This window comes from Brachyhypopomus gauderio, chromosome 1, assembly GCF_052324685.1.
Source record: "Brachyhypopomus gauderio isolate BG-103 chromosome 1, BGAUD_0.2, whole genome shotgun sequence".
Lineage (NCBI taxonomy): Eukaryota > Metazoa > Chordata > Actinopteri > Gymnotiformes > Hypopomidae > Brachyhypopomus > Brachyhypopomus gauderio.
In genome coordinates, this window is record NC_135211.1 from 48,586,570 (window position 1) to 48,604,786 (window position 18,217).

The 18,217-nt window shown below is 41.2% G+C and overlaps 1 protein-coding gene across 8 annotated transcripts in view; it reads right to left on the minus strand.

Annotated features, from left to right (window-relative positions):
* Positions 1–18,217, minus strand: part of dnah6 (dynein, axonemal, heavy chain 6) — a 202,994-nt gene that overhangs the window by 123,986 nt on the left and 60,791 nt on the right. For all 8 annotated transcript variants that reach the window (XR_013133269.1, XR_013133258.1, XR_013133257.1 and 5 more), the window contains exons 16-17: positions 6,261–6,389; positions 6,054–6,167 (exon numbers count right to left, since the gene is read on the minus strand). Coding sequence is in view for 4 of the 8 variants with exons in the window: in XM_077017625.1 (XP_076873740.1) it covers positions 6,054–6,167; positions 6,261–6,389 (243 nt within the window). In the remaining 4 variants the exon portion in view is untranslated. The remainder of the gene's footprint in view (positions 1–6,053; positions 6,168–6,260; positions 6,390–18,217) is intronic.

Genomic DNA, 18,217 nt, shown 5'->3' on the forward strand with positions numbered 1-18,217 from the left:
TAACGCTGGGCATAGTTTATAAAAGGGCAAAGTTATTTGAACTGTAGAGTTAACCAAGCTTTCTGTTAATACATTCTGAATGTGTTTAACTTTATTTTCATAATCTTCATCAAGATTTGTACATACAAAGTTCTCTTTGCTGTGCATGCCACCATCTTTTATTTATCTGATTAATGGACAACTTGTAGTCTTCCCCATTCTCAGACACATCACATTAATTTTTAGTTATTAAGCCAGCTCCATTACTCTTTGTTCTGACCACGTTGGAATAAACCAGTTGAGCTAATTAACACAGTCGCGCTGCTCTACTGTTTAAAGTCGGCGCCATTTTAGTTGCTTTGTTCTCTATAGGAGAACTGAAACTACAACTCCCGCCTCCTCACACGCGCACAAGCGCGTGCACACATTACTCTCCTCCCCTTTTTACACACACACACACACACACACACACACACACTAGATACCCAGTCTTCACTGTAAATGTACTGATCCTTGTTGATGCCGTTTGTTTTAGAATAGTTAGTTTTAAATAAATGTATCATTTATTTTCACCAAATTGTCTGTGTTGATGTCATTCAAAAGTGGTTGTTGCCAAAACCTCCAAAGAATTCATAGTTAAATCCTTCAGATACCAAACCATTAATTACCCCTAGTTAATAACTAAATGTTATGGTTCTGGTATAATTAGAATATGAGACTGATTCTAAATTAATGAGACTGATTAATAATTAAGGTAAAACAAATTATATCTACTTTAAAGGATTAGTAGGTGAAACCCCTACACTAGGGTCACATCACCGATGATATTTAAAACTTCAGACGTCATCACTGCTTCAGTCCGCAGTTCACTGGTCGATTGTGTTTTTAAGGGATTCAGTGCGTTTCGTTGGCTCAGAGTTGGACAGCAGATGAGTAGTTTTTACGCTAAACACAGTCTTTAAGATGCACCATTATAACTTAGCAATGTTGGGTTGCGAGGAGTTTTCGTTTTTGCAAGTTTATAGAGTTTTGATTACGATGGCTACTGCTGGCAAATGGAGATCCAAGGTTTGGGATCAATTTGATCTCATTCCACCAAATAAGGTAATTATATTTTCTTGTATTTTTCTGGTTTGTTGTTATCAATGTATTATATGTTTAAAATTTTGAATTGTACAATTAGTGTCAGAAATAATACTATTACTACAACTACTACTTTGTGTGCAAAACTTTGAATATCCAGAAAAATGCATAAATAATGAAACAGTATGCAGTAACATTATTTTTATTATTATTCTATTATTATTATTATTATTATTATTATTATTATTATAGGTACAGTGTTTGCTTTGTACGCAAGTGTTGTCATACAACAACAACACGTCATCCATGTTAAGGCGCTTGCTCATCGTGCTCGGCATGACGGCGAGCAAACACATGCCACTGCTAATGCTGGAAGTCCTGACGGTAAACTGATAAGTATGTGTATATATAATATACAAGATGGCTTTGTTGCTATATACTCTATGTAGAACCTTACTCTCATATTTCTCCTACACAGTGTGCAGAAAACACAGATTGGATGAGGCCTTGGTGGACATGATGATCAAGGATGATCAGCCTCTCTCAGTGGTTGAGGATGAAGGGTTTAGGACTTTTATCCTACACCATTCCAAGCTGCAAAGCTGTTAAGGCAATGGTGGATGCCAGATACACCACAAAGAAAGTAAAAAAGATATGTGGACCTCCATTAACACGGATGCCTACCTCAGAATAACATGCCATTATGTCACAGAGAACTTGGACCTGGTAACTGTCCTCTTAGGGGTCCAGTATTTCCCAAAGAGCCATTCAGCAGCTCATATCGCTGAGGTTGCTGCAGATGTGATGGTTGAGGGAAAAGGTCTGTGGCATGATTCTGGATGAGGCCCACAACATTGGTGCAAGCATCAACCAGCTGAACTTGTGACATATTCATTGTTTCACCCACATGCTGAATGTGATTTTGAAAAAGTCCCTCATGGATCAAGGAGGAGAGGAAATGCCCAAGACAAATGCACCTGAACCAGGACCATCGCAGAACTTGTGGGCTTTGTTGGACAATCATGTTCAGTCCCAGCAACATACTTGCAGTGCATCTGCCAGTGTAACTGTTGATATCCACAGTGGATTACATGGTAAAAAATTACATGGTAAAAGTATTACATGGTAAAATTACTGTTGAACCTGCTTCAGAATAATGTATGTTTGTCATTCATTGGCTTTTTTCTGTCTTGTAGATATTTGAAAGAGCCATATCTGGCTCGAGGACAGGACCCACTAAAATATTGGGTTGCACAAAAACCATATATCCAAACTTGTGGAAACTTTCTACAAAATATTTGCGCATACCAGCATCTTCTGTACCATGTGAACATATTTTTTTCTAAAGATGGAGAACTAGTCAGCCAAAAAAGGAGTAGACTGAAACAGACAACTGTTGAAAGTTTTATTTGTCAATAAAAATCTTTCCTAAATCTTTTGTGTTACTCATAGAAACACAAACACATTTCTAACACAGAAACACATTTATTACACAGGTCAACAGCATTTTTGGGGCCAAAGATATTTCAATGAATTTAGGGTAACTTTGGGGTGCTGATTCTGAATATGTCATCAGTTTTTCCAGATTGGCTCAAGTTTTTGAGATTTTTCGTGAAATGTGTAAAAAAAAAACACACTATGTGTGGTGCCCAAGACTTGTCTTGGTCCCCAAGCATAACCCCAAAATAGGCCAAATACACTTTTTTTATGAAGTCTGTTATGTTTCTTCTATGTTTTTGCAGTGTATATTCACCACAAATGTAACAGAATGTGTCTGGATCGTTATTACAACTTCTTCTTGTGCTATAAATGCTATATGCTAATGCTATATAAGTGCTATAAATAAGATACCAAAAATCTCAAAAACTTGAGCCAATCTGGCAAAACTGATAGCATATTCAGAATCAGCACCCCAAAAATACCCCAAATTCATTAAAATATTTTGGGCACCAGTAAAATTTTTTTTTTTGTTGACCTGTGTTATATTTCTGGGGGAGTGCTTATATTTTACTTTTGTGTAAACAAACCACACTATTTGAAAAAACGTTATTGTTGATATGATATTTGTGTCACGGTGAGGCGGCCCCCTACCGGTCGCCTCCGTCCACAGCGGCTGTTGTTGTTGTTGTTGTTGTTTTGTGACGTCGTGTGTGCCCCTCAGGTGGGCGGAGCCCGTGATCTGTTTCACCTGAGGGTCGTTTGTTTGCCTATTTATGTCTTGTCTGTGTACCAGTTGACCGCTGGTCATTATATCCTTAATTTGGAGATATTGCACGGGTTTTTGATTTGCACACTTTCTATTAAACCATCCTTTTTCCCTGAGACTTGGCGTGATCGCTTCCATTTTAGTTGCTCACCCTGCCCGTCACAATTTGAAGCCGTCTCAGTGTTACAGTGAAGTCCGGCACTTGAGCGGCTGCTATGACTTCAGATCACCACCAGATGTCAATGTTACTATTTAATTCAATGTTACTATTTTCAGTTACTATTTAACACTAGAAGCGCCAAAGCTCCGGTCATTTGACCGCTGTGACGTCTACTAGAAGCGCCGCCTCTGGTCGACCTAATTATACCTAGAAGCGCCGAGCACCGGTCACTTGACCGCAGCAGCACAAAAAATAATAATATCTTTGCACTGGATCCAATTTCAGAACCCTCCTTTCATGACTTTTCCCAGAATTGTCCTTTTAATAAACTAGTATTTTTACATTGTTAAAAGAAACCCTGCACATGCTAGTTTCAATCGATTTCGCTCGTATCTCTGTAATATTGTCGTCGTCGCCTACACTTCAAGACTGTGATTCTCTTTTCTGCCAGCGGGTGTCGCAAAGATTCGTATGTCATTTAATATTTAGTATAACTAAATAAAGATCAATAGTTTTCAAAACTAAATTATTCAAAGTTCAAACTGATTATTGTGTAAAGACAAAACGGAATTCGTCCGTTGAACGAAAGTGAAAGTGTTTCACTTTCCAAAGTCTTAAAATATATACTTTATTTATTAATATTATTTAATATATACTATATATAAGTTTACATCAATGGTTTTCAAACCGTGAGAGCGTCTTGCTTTGCCTAATAAATGCTTTAGTAGTTTGCAGGAATTCTGCGAATGGTAATTAGCCTATTAGTGTTCTACAACCTCCAAAACCTGGCTGTAATTAATAAACATTGTTCAAACAGTGCATGAACATTAACCACAGCGGTGGAGGTTTATTCTCAAGTTCACAATTCACTACATAAATGGAACTTAATTTGAGGTGGTGAACGAAACTTATGCAATATACGCTAAAGAGAGACGGGATGCACCCGTTGTTGGCCTGTAGCTGTGTTCTACAACCTCCAAAACCTGGCTGTAATTAATAAATATTGTTCAAACAGTGCATGAACATTAACCACAGCGGTGGAGGTTTATTCTCAAGTTCACAATTCACTACATAAATGGAACTTAATTTGAGGTGGGGAACGAAACTTATGCAATATACGATACATGTAAATCACCGAATGGTGATAACGCTCGGTGATAACACGGTCGTTAGGACGTGGGATCACACATCGGCTATTCACCGATCAAACACCTCATTTGAAACGGCAACACAATACGGCAAGATAAAAAAGTGAACATTAGAGAGGACAGAGGCAACTATATTCGTGAAGCCATCCGTATCATTTTAATAATTTTGCGTTTTGTTACGCAAAGGTACATAGCCTACCTTTTATAATGATATTTTTGTCATTATTTTGCCTATTTATGCTTTTTGTTCTTTGTCTAACACAAAACATTATAGACATTTATTTGTAGATTTGTTATGTTCACCATAGCCTACAATTCACTAACATACACAACTTTTAGACATTAAAACTTGAAATGGCGTAACATTGAGTATACAAACAAACTTGCTTTAGCTCGGTCTACGGGCTTCACTTTGCTACTCTGAGTATCGAACAAGCTTTTTGTGGATGTGGGGGTGGAAGGCTGCAGCGCAGTCTGTAGCATTAGCAAGACAAAAGACATGAACGCTTCACAGTGGGGGTGCGGGCCAGTGGGTTAGTGGTGTGGCGAACGTACATGATAATATAGTGACATATATGCCAACAGAATAACACACAGACAAATAAGCAAACTATTACACTAACCAAGCAAACTATTACACTAACCAAGAAACAAAACTGAAACTATATTTTGCATTTACGTTTTCACACAAACCAGGAAATGCAATATGAAACTAAACAAAACTGACAATGGGAAAGCTACTGAGAACAAGGTCACAAGGCACTGATTCTAAAAGGTTTAGTCACATTAATTTGTTAACATATTGACGTTACGTGCAAATGTCACCATTACGAATATTTTGTTTGGGCGGCTCATTCTTCCTTTTGTGCAAAACGCCATCTAGCGTTAATTATGTGTCAGTACCAGCTCCCCTGTGTAAAGACTCAGCGGTCTTTTGACCGCCCGAGGCGCGCTTTAAGTAGGTGAAAACAACACGGCGCTAGTAGGAGGTGGTGAAATCGGTCAGATGACCGGCCCTCCGCGCTTCTAGGTATAAGTATGTAAATGAGGCGCGGCGCTTCTAGTGTTAAACTGTATACTGTTATTTATGGATGAGAACACTTCTGACAGGAGGGGCCCAACGCTCTGGGTGGTGTCCCTGGGGGTCCGTATCACGTGTGTGACCGAAGAGCCTTTGAGAACGTTCGAGCAGTAACATACGCATCGTGGGAGAATGAAAAAGAAAGTACTGACAGATCCCGAGTCCAACCACGAATAACACCAGAGACCCGTAACCCTGAACGCCTGGACCATAACAACGCTGTGGTCTAACACGGCTTGTTTAACAGCTGATTAGCTAAATGTGTCATAATGAGTAGCAGAGAAGGCAGCGATACACTGCACTGAACAGAGGGTTCTGATGACTATAAATGCCACCTCTTGCTTTAGAGGATGTGTGTGTGTGTGTGTGTGTGTGTGTGTGTGTGTGTGTGCTGACCTGCATCCAGGTGTCCTCCAGGTTCTGCCACTCCTCCAGTGAATCCCACAGCAAATGCTTCAGTTTGACCTCAGCACTCAGCTCCTCCAGAGACTCATACTTGGTCACCTCCACCTTCACACACACACACACACACACACAGAACGATAATGTGCTTGTGGAGTGGGCAGTAACAGTGCCCTCTGGTGGTTGGAGAGACTCACTGACCTTAAAGTGTGTCTGGTAGGATCTGAAGCGGAGGGCTTGGGCCTGCAGCTCATCTGTGGAGATCTGGACGACATCTAGCAACATGCGCATCTCGGCCCGGTCAGCACTGATGTCCAGGATCTGCCTGTTCTGGAGACCCAGAAGGTCCAGAAATTGTTAAAATAAATGGCAGAACTCCCAGAGACTTCCTGCTTCCTGCCGACGCTGCTTCCTGCTGACCGACGCTGTTGCGGAGCGAATTTTGAAATTGTTTTCTAAAGTATAATAACCTATTTACGTGCTAATCTTTACCTTTTGCATTCCTATATACATTTTACAGGTTTTATTCCGGCCGCTGACCAACTTTCTGCCTTCACAAATCAGCAAGCGTAAGTTTATATATCGGCTAGACACGGTAAGTGTTTTGATTTATTCATGGCTGGTGTTGGTTTGTTCCCGTGTTCGGAGTGTGGCATGTTTAGTCTAGACCCTTTCGCCACTGATAGTAATAGTGATAGTATTTGTCAGAGGTGCAAACTAGTAAATTCTCTCGTGGCGAAAGTGGAAAGCTTAGAGCGACGCGTCCACTCATTATTGAGGGATAGAGAGACAGGGACAGGGTCTGTAGTAGGTGTGGACGCGCCAGGGAGAACTAGCGCCTCCGCGACTCCGGCGATAGAGCCCTCACAGCGGGGCGAATGGGTGACGTCTCGGCGGCGTAGTCGGAGAGCGAGGGCTGCAGCTACCGCTAACGCCAGCGCTAGCCCACCAGAGCACCACTCCCCGGTTCACGTGTCCAACAGGTTTGCCCCGCTCAGTGTTACACCCACTGAGGAGACTCTGGTCATAGGAGACTCTATAGTCCGACACGTGAAAGTAGCTGTAGCTGTAGGGGCACCAGCGGTTACAGTCAGCTGTTTACCGGGAGCCAGAGCGCCGGACATTAGTGGCAACCTTAGATTGTTAGCTCATAGGAGGTTTTCTAGGATAGTGATTCATGTAGGGGCCAACGATATACGTCTGCGGCAGTCAGAGGTGACTAAGGCTAATGTTAAAGAGGTGGTTAAATTAGCCCAGACGATGTCCGATGCCGTAATCTGCTCTGGCCCCATCCCAATGCGGCGCGGTGATGAGCAGTACAGCAGGCTCACGTCGCTAAACCGCTGGATGTCCAAGTGGTGTTCAGAAAATCAAGTGGGCTTTATTAATAATTGGGAAGAGTTCGAGGGCAAGCCTGGTCTTTTAGGCAGGGACGGTGTCCACCCCACCCGGGATGGCGCTGCCCTGTTATCTTGCAGCATAGCCCATAGCCTGGTAGCTAGTCGGCAGAGTAGCACTAGAAGCTGCTGACTGTCCAGGGTCGCGACCAGGCCGCAGACTAATGGGTTAAACCTGTCTGCTAGCTGCTTAGAGGCGTCACCAAGTTCCCTTAGGATTGAGACTGTGTCTGTGCCCCGGGTTAAACTAAATCATAAGAAAATAGTCCGCCCGAAGTTTTTAACTAATATACAGACTTCACATCAAATTATTACAACCTATATGACCGATCTGAAAATTGGATTAATCAATATTCGATCGCTCAACTCAAAAGCAGTTTTTGTAAATGAACTTATAACAGACCAGAAAATTGATATTCTTTGTCTAACTGAAACGTGGGTTCAATCTGGTGATTATTTAACTCTAAACGAAGCCACTCCTGTGGGATATAGTTATATACATAGACCTAGACTGTCAGGCAGAGGAGGTGGAATATGTATAATCTATCGTGATTGTTTAGAAATTCATCAGAAATACTTAGATATCTCAAACTCATTTGAGATGCAGTCTATTAATGTTATTAGTCCATCTGAAAATAAAAGTACATTCTCCCTAACTAATGTATACAGACCACCAGGGCCTTACTCAGATTTCTTAAACGATTTCACCGATTTTGCAGCAAATTTAGCAGTATGTAGTGACAAAATAATAATGGTAGGAGACTTTAACATACACTTTGATAATGCGGAGGATCCACTGACAAGGGCTTTTACTTCTATATTGAACTCTGTCGGCATTAAACAAAACGTAGTAGGACCTACACATTATCGAAATCATACCCTAGATCTAATATTAACGCTGGGTATCGACGTAGATAATATAAACATACTCCCGCAAACCGTAGCAATCTCCGATCATTATTTAGTAAAATTCGATTTTCACCTTAACATAAATACCCGCCCGTCTCCTCGGCAGTGTATAAAGCGCTCAATAAATTCATCAACAGCAACACGGTTTATTGAAACCCTCCCTGACTTAACTGCTTTAGCCCACTCGCCATCCGATCCAGGAGAGTTAGATAGTCTAACCGACTACTTAGAGAATACCTGCAGATCAACTCTAGATATAGTAGCTCCACTAAAATATAAAAAAGCTAGATCCAAAAAGCTCGCCCCGTGGTACACTGACCAAACTAGAAACTTAAAACAAATAGCACGTAAATTAGAGCGGAAATGGCGATCTACTAAATTGGAAGTATTCCACTGTGCCTGGAAGGATAGCATTATTGACTACAAACGGGCACTCACTAAAACACGCTCAGCATACTTAGCCTCACTGATACAGAAAAATAAAAACAACCCTAGATTTCTTTTTAATACTATTTCTAAACTTACAAAAAATCAAGCAGGCACAGAACCTCAGATTCCAATAAACCTCACTAGTAATGTATTTATAGATTTCTTTGATAATAAAATAGAGAATATTAGACAAAATATAAAACCCTTTATTAGCAATACAACTGGTATGTCATCTGGCTTGGTTGATATTGATTTAAATTACATACCGGGAGAAAAACTTGATGCTTTTCATCCACTCCCAAAATCAGAATTAGAGAAAATAATTTCTTCCTTAAATTGTACTACCTGCACATTAGACTCAGTTCCCTCAAAGTTATTAAAAGAGGTATTACCAGCTGTAACTGAACCTCTTCTAACTATAGTTAACTCATCCATTACAATAGGTCACATGCCCAAATCATGTAAATTAGCAATTATCAAACCTCTGATCAAGAAACCAAATCTTGATCCGACTGTGCTATCTAATTATAGACCCATTTCAAACACATCATTTATATCTAAGATCATAGAAAAAGCTGTTGCCCAGCAATTATGCCTATATCTGCATAGGAATAACACATTTGAAAAGTTCCAATCTGGTTTTAGGCCCCATCACAGTACTGAAACAGCATTAGTTAAAGTAACAAATGATCTCCTCCTTGCATCAGATCAAGGCTATGTATCACTGTTAGTGCTTCTTGATCTTAGTGCAGCTTTCGACACAATTGATCATAGGATCTTGCTAGAAAGGTTAGAACGCTGGGTTGGAGTCTCAGGCACAGCCCTTTCATGGTTTCAGTCTTACTTAACAAATCGCTATCAGTTTGTAGAGCTCAATAATATTTCATCCAAATGTACAATGGTTAAATATGGGGTCCCGCAAGGCTCCATCTTAGGACCACTATTATTTACATTATATATGCTACCATTGGGCACAGTTATAAACAAACATGGTGTCAATTTTCACTGCTATGCGGATGACACTCAACTTTACATATCAGCCAAACCCGATGACAAACTCAGTTTAGGAAAAATTGAGGCCTGTGTAAGAGATATTAAATGCTGGATGTCTCTAAACTTCCTACAATTAAATGAGGACAAAACAGAAGTTCTCCTTGTGGGCCCTAAGGCCGCAAGACAGAAAATTCCAAACTTAATGCTTAATCTTGCAGACTATCCCATTACACCTGGCACAGTAGCCAAAAACCTAGGCGTCATACTCGACTCCGACCTATCATTTGATAAATATATAGATCATACTACTAGGATAGCTTTTCTACATCTCCGCAACATTGCCAAATTAAGAAATGCATTATCACAGGATGATGCAGAAAAATTGGTGCACGCCTTTGTTAGCTCTAGACTAGACTACTGCAATTCACTACTGTCAGGATGTTCAATTAGGAATCTAAATAAACTTCAAGTAGTTCAAAATGCCGCAGCTAGAGTTCTGACCAGAACTAGAAAATTTCAGCATATTAGACCAGTCCTATCAGCCCTGCATTGGCTCCCAGTTAAATTTCGTATTGATTTTAAAATTCTATTATTAGCATATAAAGCACTACACGGGCTTGCTCCTGAATACCTCCAGGAACTTATTTCCTATTATGAACCCCCACGTCAACTAAGATCACAGGGTGCTGGTCTGTTATTAGTTCCACAAATTAACAAGGTAACAGCAGGGGGAAGAGCCTTTTCTTATAAGGCCCCCCAGCTTTGGAATAATCTTCCTAAATGTGTCCGGGACTCTGACACAGTCACAATCTTTAAATCTAGGTTGAAAACCCACTTATTTAGTCTAGCGTTTGATAATTAATATCCCCCTTAGATAAAGGTACAGATCCAGGGGTTCATAGACGAAGGGTTTTATGGTAGACTGGGGTGCTGGTGCTGTCATCCTGTCACTGCTCGTGGTCACTCAAGTTTGTTGACAGTGCAGTGAACGGATGCCATTGTCTCAGAATGCCCCCAAGCCTATGTTACCTTCTGGTTCTGCCTTTTTTTAGCTAGGCTGTAATAATTTAACTTAGTGCCGGAGTTGCTGCCACACTCCAGAAATGTTTATAATTTTACCTGTCCTGTATATGTCCTCATACAGAGCTAATTTTCCCTGTTTCATTTCTCCACATGGCTGCCCGCCTGCTTGAGGAATAATGAGATGAGGAGAGACAAGCGATCCATCCTGGCCGGCCACCTCCTGCCTAACCGGATGCCTACACCATGATGGACATTATTACATATTTTTCGGTCTAAATGGACATTATTGCATCTTTTACATTCTGTCTACATTCTGTCTATATTATTGTTGTTGTCATGGTGACCGGTGTCGGCCAGAGGAGGATGGGTTCCCCCCCTGAGTCTTGGTTCCTCTCAAGGTTTCTTCCTCATGCAAAAAACTAGGGAGTTTTTCCTTGCCACTGTCGCCTTTGGCTTGCTCACTGGGGGCTAGGACTCGGCACTTGTAAAGCTGCTTTGTGACAACAACTGTTGTAAAAAGCGCTATATAAATAAAATTTGATTGATTGATTGATGGAGAGCACCAGCCATTAGATCATAAACACTCTACACTGTAAACGTTAATGTGTTCATGTAGACAGCCAATCAGAGCCTTCTGAATAGATCAACATGACCTGAGCGTGTGATACTCACTAGAGCCACGACTCCCCCAACAGACAAAATTAACCACCACTTTCCTGAGAAAATCTGTGTGTGGGTATAACTAGCTATGCCCTAGTGGTCACACAGAGTACAGCAGTTCATAAGGTTTAGTGTTCCAGAAGTGTGCATTATTTTTTTGTTCACTCTATACCAGAGGTCATCAACAGGCGGACCGCGGTCCGGATCCGGACCCGAACGCAGTCCTGTCCGGACCCAATCTCATTCCTGATTAACTGGATACGGACCCAAATACCATCCCATCCGGACCCAGAATAAATTGTTAAAAATATTTTTTAATTTTGACGGGAGAATTAGGTTTAAACCGGAGCATTTATTTCAGGGCTACTGAAAAAAATACTCCGTAACGAGTGTTACGCGCCCCCCCCAACAACTTAAGTTTGCCACCCCCCCCATCCCCCCCCCAACCCCCCCCAACAACTTACGTGCGCCATGAACCCCCCGGACCACAAGTCGGAGCAATCTGCCAAATTTGGACCGCGGAGCAATATAGTTGATTACTCTTGCTCTATACTGTCCCTATAATAATATAATATTATTATATTTTTGGAATATATTCAAAATGAAATTAAACTATTAATTTTTCATTTCTAAAAACATTGGAACAAAATTTTAATTTAAAGAAATCTTAAAAATCTTTTAAATTGTTTATTAAATTTACAGATGTTTTTCCAATCTAAAACCTTGACCAAAAATTAATGGATCAACACACGCTGACTTTTTGACTTGGAAGCCTGAGACCCGGTGTACTCAATCTCACTATGGACCTAGTCTACATCTGTCACGTTTGGGCACGTTTTCAGGATCTCCAGGACATCGCAGCTGATCACCATATTATATATGTTATATATTTTTTTCAGATTTTTTGTTTATTGTAAAAATGTTAACTTATACGAATCATTCGATACATCGACCAAGATGGCGTCGCGAGCACATCGCGGGACCTTGCGTCTCTGCCAGTATTTGCGATTTTGCAGCATTTTTCTGTTAATTTCGAGTCTGTTCAAACAGAATAGCTTGACTTTAATGTCATACACCAGACAAGAACTTGTTACGGTGACAGTCCCGGACCCTTCCCTGTGGGCGTGCCGCTACGTTGTCTGCGTGTCGTTATGTCCATGTATGTACTTCCGTGGGTGTGGGTTGTTCGTGAGTGTGTTCGTAGTCGCACCTGTGCCTTGTCTCGAGATCACGAGGGTCTGTGTTCACCACCTATTTAATGTGCATTCGCGCAGTGTCTTGTGCTCGTCTTTGTCTAAAGTTTCGTGCCTGTGCGAGAGTGGTTGTCTTTTCTTGTTCTTCGCACTGAGCTTACCGTGTTTTTGTTATTAAACGTTTTTTGTGTTGCACCTTGCGACGCTTGTCGTGCCTCCTTCCTGCGAGCGTCACAGAACTTTTTGATGTTGGTTTTCATTACTCCGACAGATTTATCGGCAAACTTCAGCACATTCCGGCCGAGATCACCAGAACACCGGTGGCTACGCGCTGCATGCGACCGGACGGAAGCGAGTGCATTCGGCATCGGGACCGCAAACAAAGGCGAAAGAAACGTGGTGGAATTAAGGAAAGACTCAGACTAACACCGCATCGGCTTTCATTACCCAGAATTTCTCTCTATAATGCGCGGTCTTTGGTAAATAAAATGGACGAACTACGTATCCGCATCACCTACAGTAAGAGACTTATGGACTGTAATGTATTTATCTTCACGGAAACATGGCTAAACGACAGCGTACCTAACAATGCTATCGAGCTGGATGGACACCACACACTCCGGGCAGATAGAACAGCTGATAACTCCGGTAAGACTAAAGGTGGAGGACTGTGTATTTATATTAACAAAGCTTGGTGCACAAACCTTACCGTTGCTGGGAGTCACTGCTCAGCTAACCTTGAGTTTCTCATGGTTAAGTGTAGACCTTTTATCTGCCTAGGGAATTCACCTCCACCATTATAACAGCAGTCTACATACCACCGGATGCTAATGCTAAGCTAGCTATAAACAAACTTTATGCAGCCATTAGCAAACAACAGACTGCTGACCCCAAAGCTGCTTTTATAGTTGCAGGTGATTTAAATTACTCTAAATTGAAGACAGCACTTCCAAAATTTCATCAGAATGTCTCCTGCAGTACAAGAGGAAACAAAACTTTGGATCATGTCTACACAAACATCAGTGGAGCTTACACCGTTACCCCCCTCCCCCACCTGGGGAAGTCTGATCACCTTTCTTTGTTCCTCATTCCTAAGTATTCACCACTTATCCAACGTGTGACAACATCACCACACAGAAACAGATCACCACATATCCAAATCAGAAACCATGGATGAATAAAGAGGTATTAGAGAATACCTATATAATACCTTAGAGAAGCTAAGCTAAGTGTAAATCACAAGCATAAATCGGTGGTGTTGTGGAGAGAAGGGAGATACAGACATTACACTAACAACAAACAATAAGATTATATTACATATTTCATGCCTGTGAAGCAACAATACAAATTTACACCAATTTACATTAAAAATCTATAATGCCAACACCTTGCTAATTAGCATTAACAGTGTGGCAGATCAGCCAAAACCAGTTTGTTCTGACTAAGCTAGAATAGAATACATAGAACAGAATCCCATTAATTCTACAGGCACTAGGACCCTGAGCACGGCGCTGTATGACACGGAATCCCTGAGCCTCATCAGTTGAGCCTCATCATACTCAACTGGCGGAGAACCAACAACTTACGTTCGCCACCCCCCCCCCTCGACAACTTACGTTCAACCCCCGTTACGTTGGATTTGTCTGCAGTAGCGCTCCTGTCTAACCTCAACTTACTCTGTACCAAGCTGGTTGTAAACAATGAAACAAATGGTGAGTTTTTAATTATCATACTATTTCCCCATTATTTTACGCTGTTAGGTTTATTTGCAGTGTTTGCACATGTCTTGCCACATAAAGTACTTAGCTAGGTTATGTTGTAGCTAGATCTTCAAGATATCTGTCTAGTGAGCTAGCTAACTTATTAGCTAGTTCGCTAACATTAGCTAATAAACTTGAATTAAATAACTAGACAGCTAGTTCGCTAGCGTTAGCTAGTTAACTTGTATTAAATAATTAGCCAGCTAGTTTGCTAATGTGCATATTGCTGCAGAACATGTAAAAAATATGTCTTTATTACAAGATCTTGTATCGTTATTACAAGATCTTGTATCGTTATTATGAGAAAATATCTCGTTTTTACGAGTTATGTCGTTAATACGACAATTTCCCAAAGTCTCCCAAATGCACTACAGCATTTTTCTGAACGTCGCAGTTGATTGAATTTTACTTTATGCTTGGCTTAAATCACAGTGAAATCTTAGTGTCACTGAGCGGCATCAACATAATTATCTCATAATAACAACATAAAATCTTGTAATAACAACATGCTGAAGAATTTTTTAGCATTCCTGGCAGCAATACGCTTCCGTACTAAAATTAGCTAGGCTAGTTAACTTGCATTAAATTACTAGTTGGCTAGCAATGATGCTAGATGAGTTGTAGCTAATTAGAAGCAGACACGTGCTCAAATGTGAAGTAAGCTGACCTTTGCCATGTATGAACGCAAGCTACCAGAATTTCTGAATTCTTGATCATTTACACACCAGGTTTTTTTATTTTGCTAATATGTTTTTGCATGGCTACAGGATACCACACTGTCTGACTAAAGACCTATATTGTGTTACAGCATAATTGTTGTTTTTGCTGTTTTATTATATTTAAAATGCAGTATAATGTGTTGGATCTTAATGTTTCACTGTCACTTGTGCTGACAGGTGGATGATCCAAGTTTTGCATCCAGTGGTGGCAGCACTAAAAGCAAAGGTGAGACTGAGGAGACTTAATGAGATGATGGCATGAGTTGTAATAAAAATATTATATAATAAAAAAAAAAACCTAGGTACATCTCCATTTGGATTGGACTAACATCTTCAAGGGAGGTGACTAACACCCCATGTAAATGGTACAAACCAGGGGTGAGTTTCCCGAAACGTTCTTAGCGCTAAGTACTAGGGATGCAAATTATCGATTAATTCATTAATCATTAGTTGATTGCAGAGGTGGGACCAAGTCAGTGTTTTGCAAGTCTCAAGTAAGTCCAAGTCTTTGTCCTCAAGTCCCAAGTCAAGTCTCAAGTAAAGACAGTCAAGTCAAGTCTCGAGTCAAGACAGGCAACAGTCAAGTCCCAAGTCTGAAACTTGGAATTTCAAGTCCTTTCGAGTCTTTTTTTTTTTTTTTTTAACCAATGTTGCAGGTATATTTTAAATGTAAATAATAGACATGTGTTCTTTTTTAAATCTGTATTCTCCTCAAATCTTGATAAAACATGCAACTGAAAACACGAAGTATAAAAAATATATATATTAAAATTACACCTCTTTATTGCACAGTTCAATTTGTTAAACTTAGCTGCAAAAATATTCATACATTAAACTACAATTTTCCAGAAATAAATATTCTGTGAAAAAGTCATAAGTAGAACTCCATGTTCAAATAAAAAGTGCTGATATTTTCACAGTACAATACAAAGAACCATAACAGCATTTTCCCCTCTCTTCTCTTATCTGGTTTCTTAGAGAACATGTGTGTCCATGTGTGAGTGACACAAGACAAGCAAATATAAGAACTGAACAATTAACAGGAGACTGCAACTTTAGACATTTCAGTAAACTATTCTGCATTGCATTTGCAAAAGACCAAACTGGCCAAAAGTCTGTCTGTCATTTGTGCACGATGAGGCCGTAAAATGATGTCCCCATAGCTGAAAACTCGCTCCACTTTTGTCAATATATTTTTTTTCTCGACGTAGATGTCTTCAAATACACAATCCATGCTGAGATAGAACTGGATATTATAATGGTGACAGAGAGAGGCTCTCTTCCCTGAGTTCAGATACGGAATCTGCTTTCTGAAACAGACCCCCTCTCACTATCCACAGGCAATCATGACCTAACACGCTGCACATTAATCGTGGATGCACTTAAAGGACTGGATTTATATAGCATGACATCATAGCATTCACATGAAAGCTAAGCGGTATCAACGTAGCACAGATAATACGAAGTTAGCTAAAGTCAGCTAGCAAAAGAAAAGTAGCAACTACCGTTCTTTGTGCAACTTCAAATGTCGGACAAATGTCTTCTTGCAGGTTTTGCATGTTGCACTTCTTTTTTATGTACCCAAAAGAAATTACTCTCGGTAGTTTATCTGCCTTTAGCGTTTTTTTTTTGTCTTTTTAAGTTTTTTGATTGGTTGTGCTGCAGCTCATGCACACACACACACACACGTACAGAGTGTGGAAAAGCAAAGGAACGGTCTGCGTCAGAAGGACGGAAATTAAATTAATGGGGCGCACAAATATTAATATGCGTTTTAAAATTTAGATTTGGCATTTAAAAAATCAAGTCTTTGCAAGTAAACAGGTTCAAGTCCAATTCAAGTCCCAAGTTATTGGTGTAAAAGTCCAAGTCAAGTTTAAGTCTCTGAATATTTTTTCAAGTCAAGTCAAAAGTCTTAATATTAATGACTCAAGTCCCCACCTCTGGTTGATTGATCTTATCGATCAACTTTCGATTAATCGATAAGCAGCGTTTTCCACCTGAATTTCAGTGTTTCAATAGGGCCTTTAAAAATATCAGCTAAATAGTTAAAACACTTATATTATATTATATTATGATAATTATATTGTATTATTGTCACGTTGAGGACCCCGGCCCCTCCCTTTTGGGCGTGTGTTTACGTTGTCCACGTGCATCGTCTGCATCTGTGGATCCTCATGGTGGTGGTTATGTCCTGTGATAATATGTCTCACCTGTGGCTCGTCTCATAATCACGTGGGACTAATGTGGTTTGTCTATTTAATGTGCGCTTGTGCAGTGTCCTGTGCTCGTCGTTGTCTAGTCTACACGTTGCCGTGTCTGTGTATTGTTATCTGTGCGCTATTGCGCAATTGTTGTGTGAATTAAAAGTGACGTTTGCTGCTATCGAGGGATTCTGTGTCTCGTCCTTCATGCCGCACCCACCGTCACAGAACGACGAGCCGTGTAGAGACACCAAGACCATGCCTGGCTACGCCACCCGGCCGAAGAAGGCAAATCGCCCCAGTAAGCGGCATCACCGCTCTTCGTCCTCCCCCCCGCACCGCGGCTCTACGCCGACTCTGGCGCAGCTGAAGCGGGACCCAGATTGCGCCTACATGCTGTACGCGAGTTGGCGGAGGAGTACCGCAAGGAAGCGGTACGGGTGTGGCAGGAGAGACATCCCTCGCCTTCATGGGAACTCTCACCCATACGGGTAAGCGTCCCTGAGCTCTACGGGACAGGGACGACACCAGAGGGTGAGCTGGAAGAGGACTCCTCCCCGCACCACGAGACCACGCCCACGCTGGACCAGCTAGAGCAGGACCCCATGTGCGCATACCAATTGGCTGCAGCTCGGGGGTTCGACAGCAGGGACCCCGAGGTGGCGAAGATGTTCCGCGAGGGGGCGGTGCGCCTATGGCGGGAGCTACACCCTTCTCCTTCCCGCGCCCTCTCACCTCTGAGGGTGGGCTCCTGCGTTATAGGTGCCACCGAGTCCACCCCAGAGAGCGAGTTCGGGTCGGAGGACTCTGGGGAGGAGGAGCCGGAAGACAATGCGTTGCTAAGCATTAAACCCTTACTTTCCCAACAATA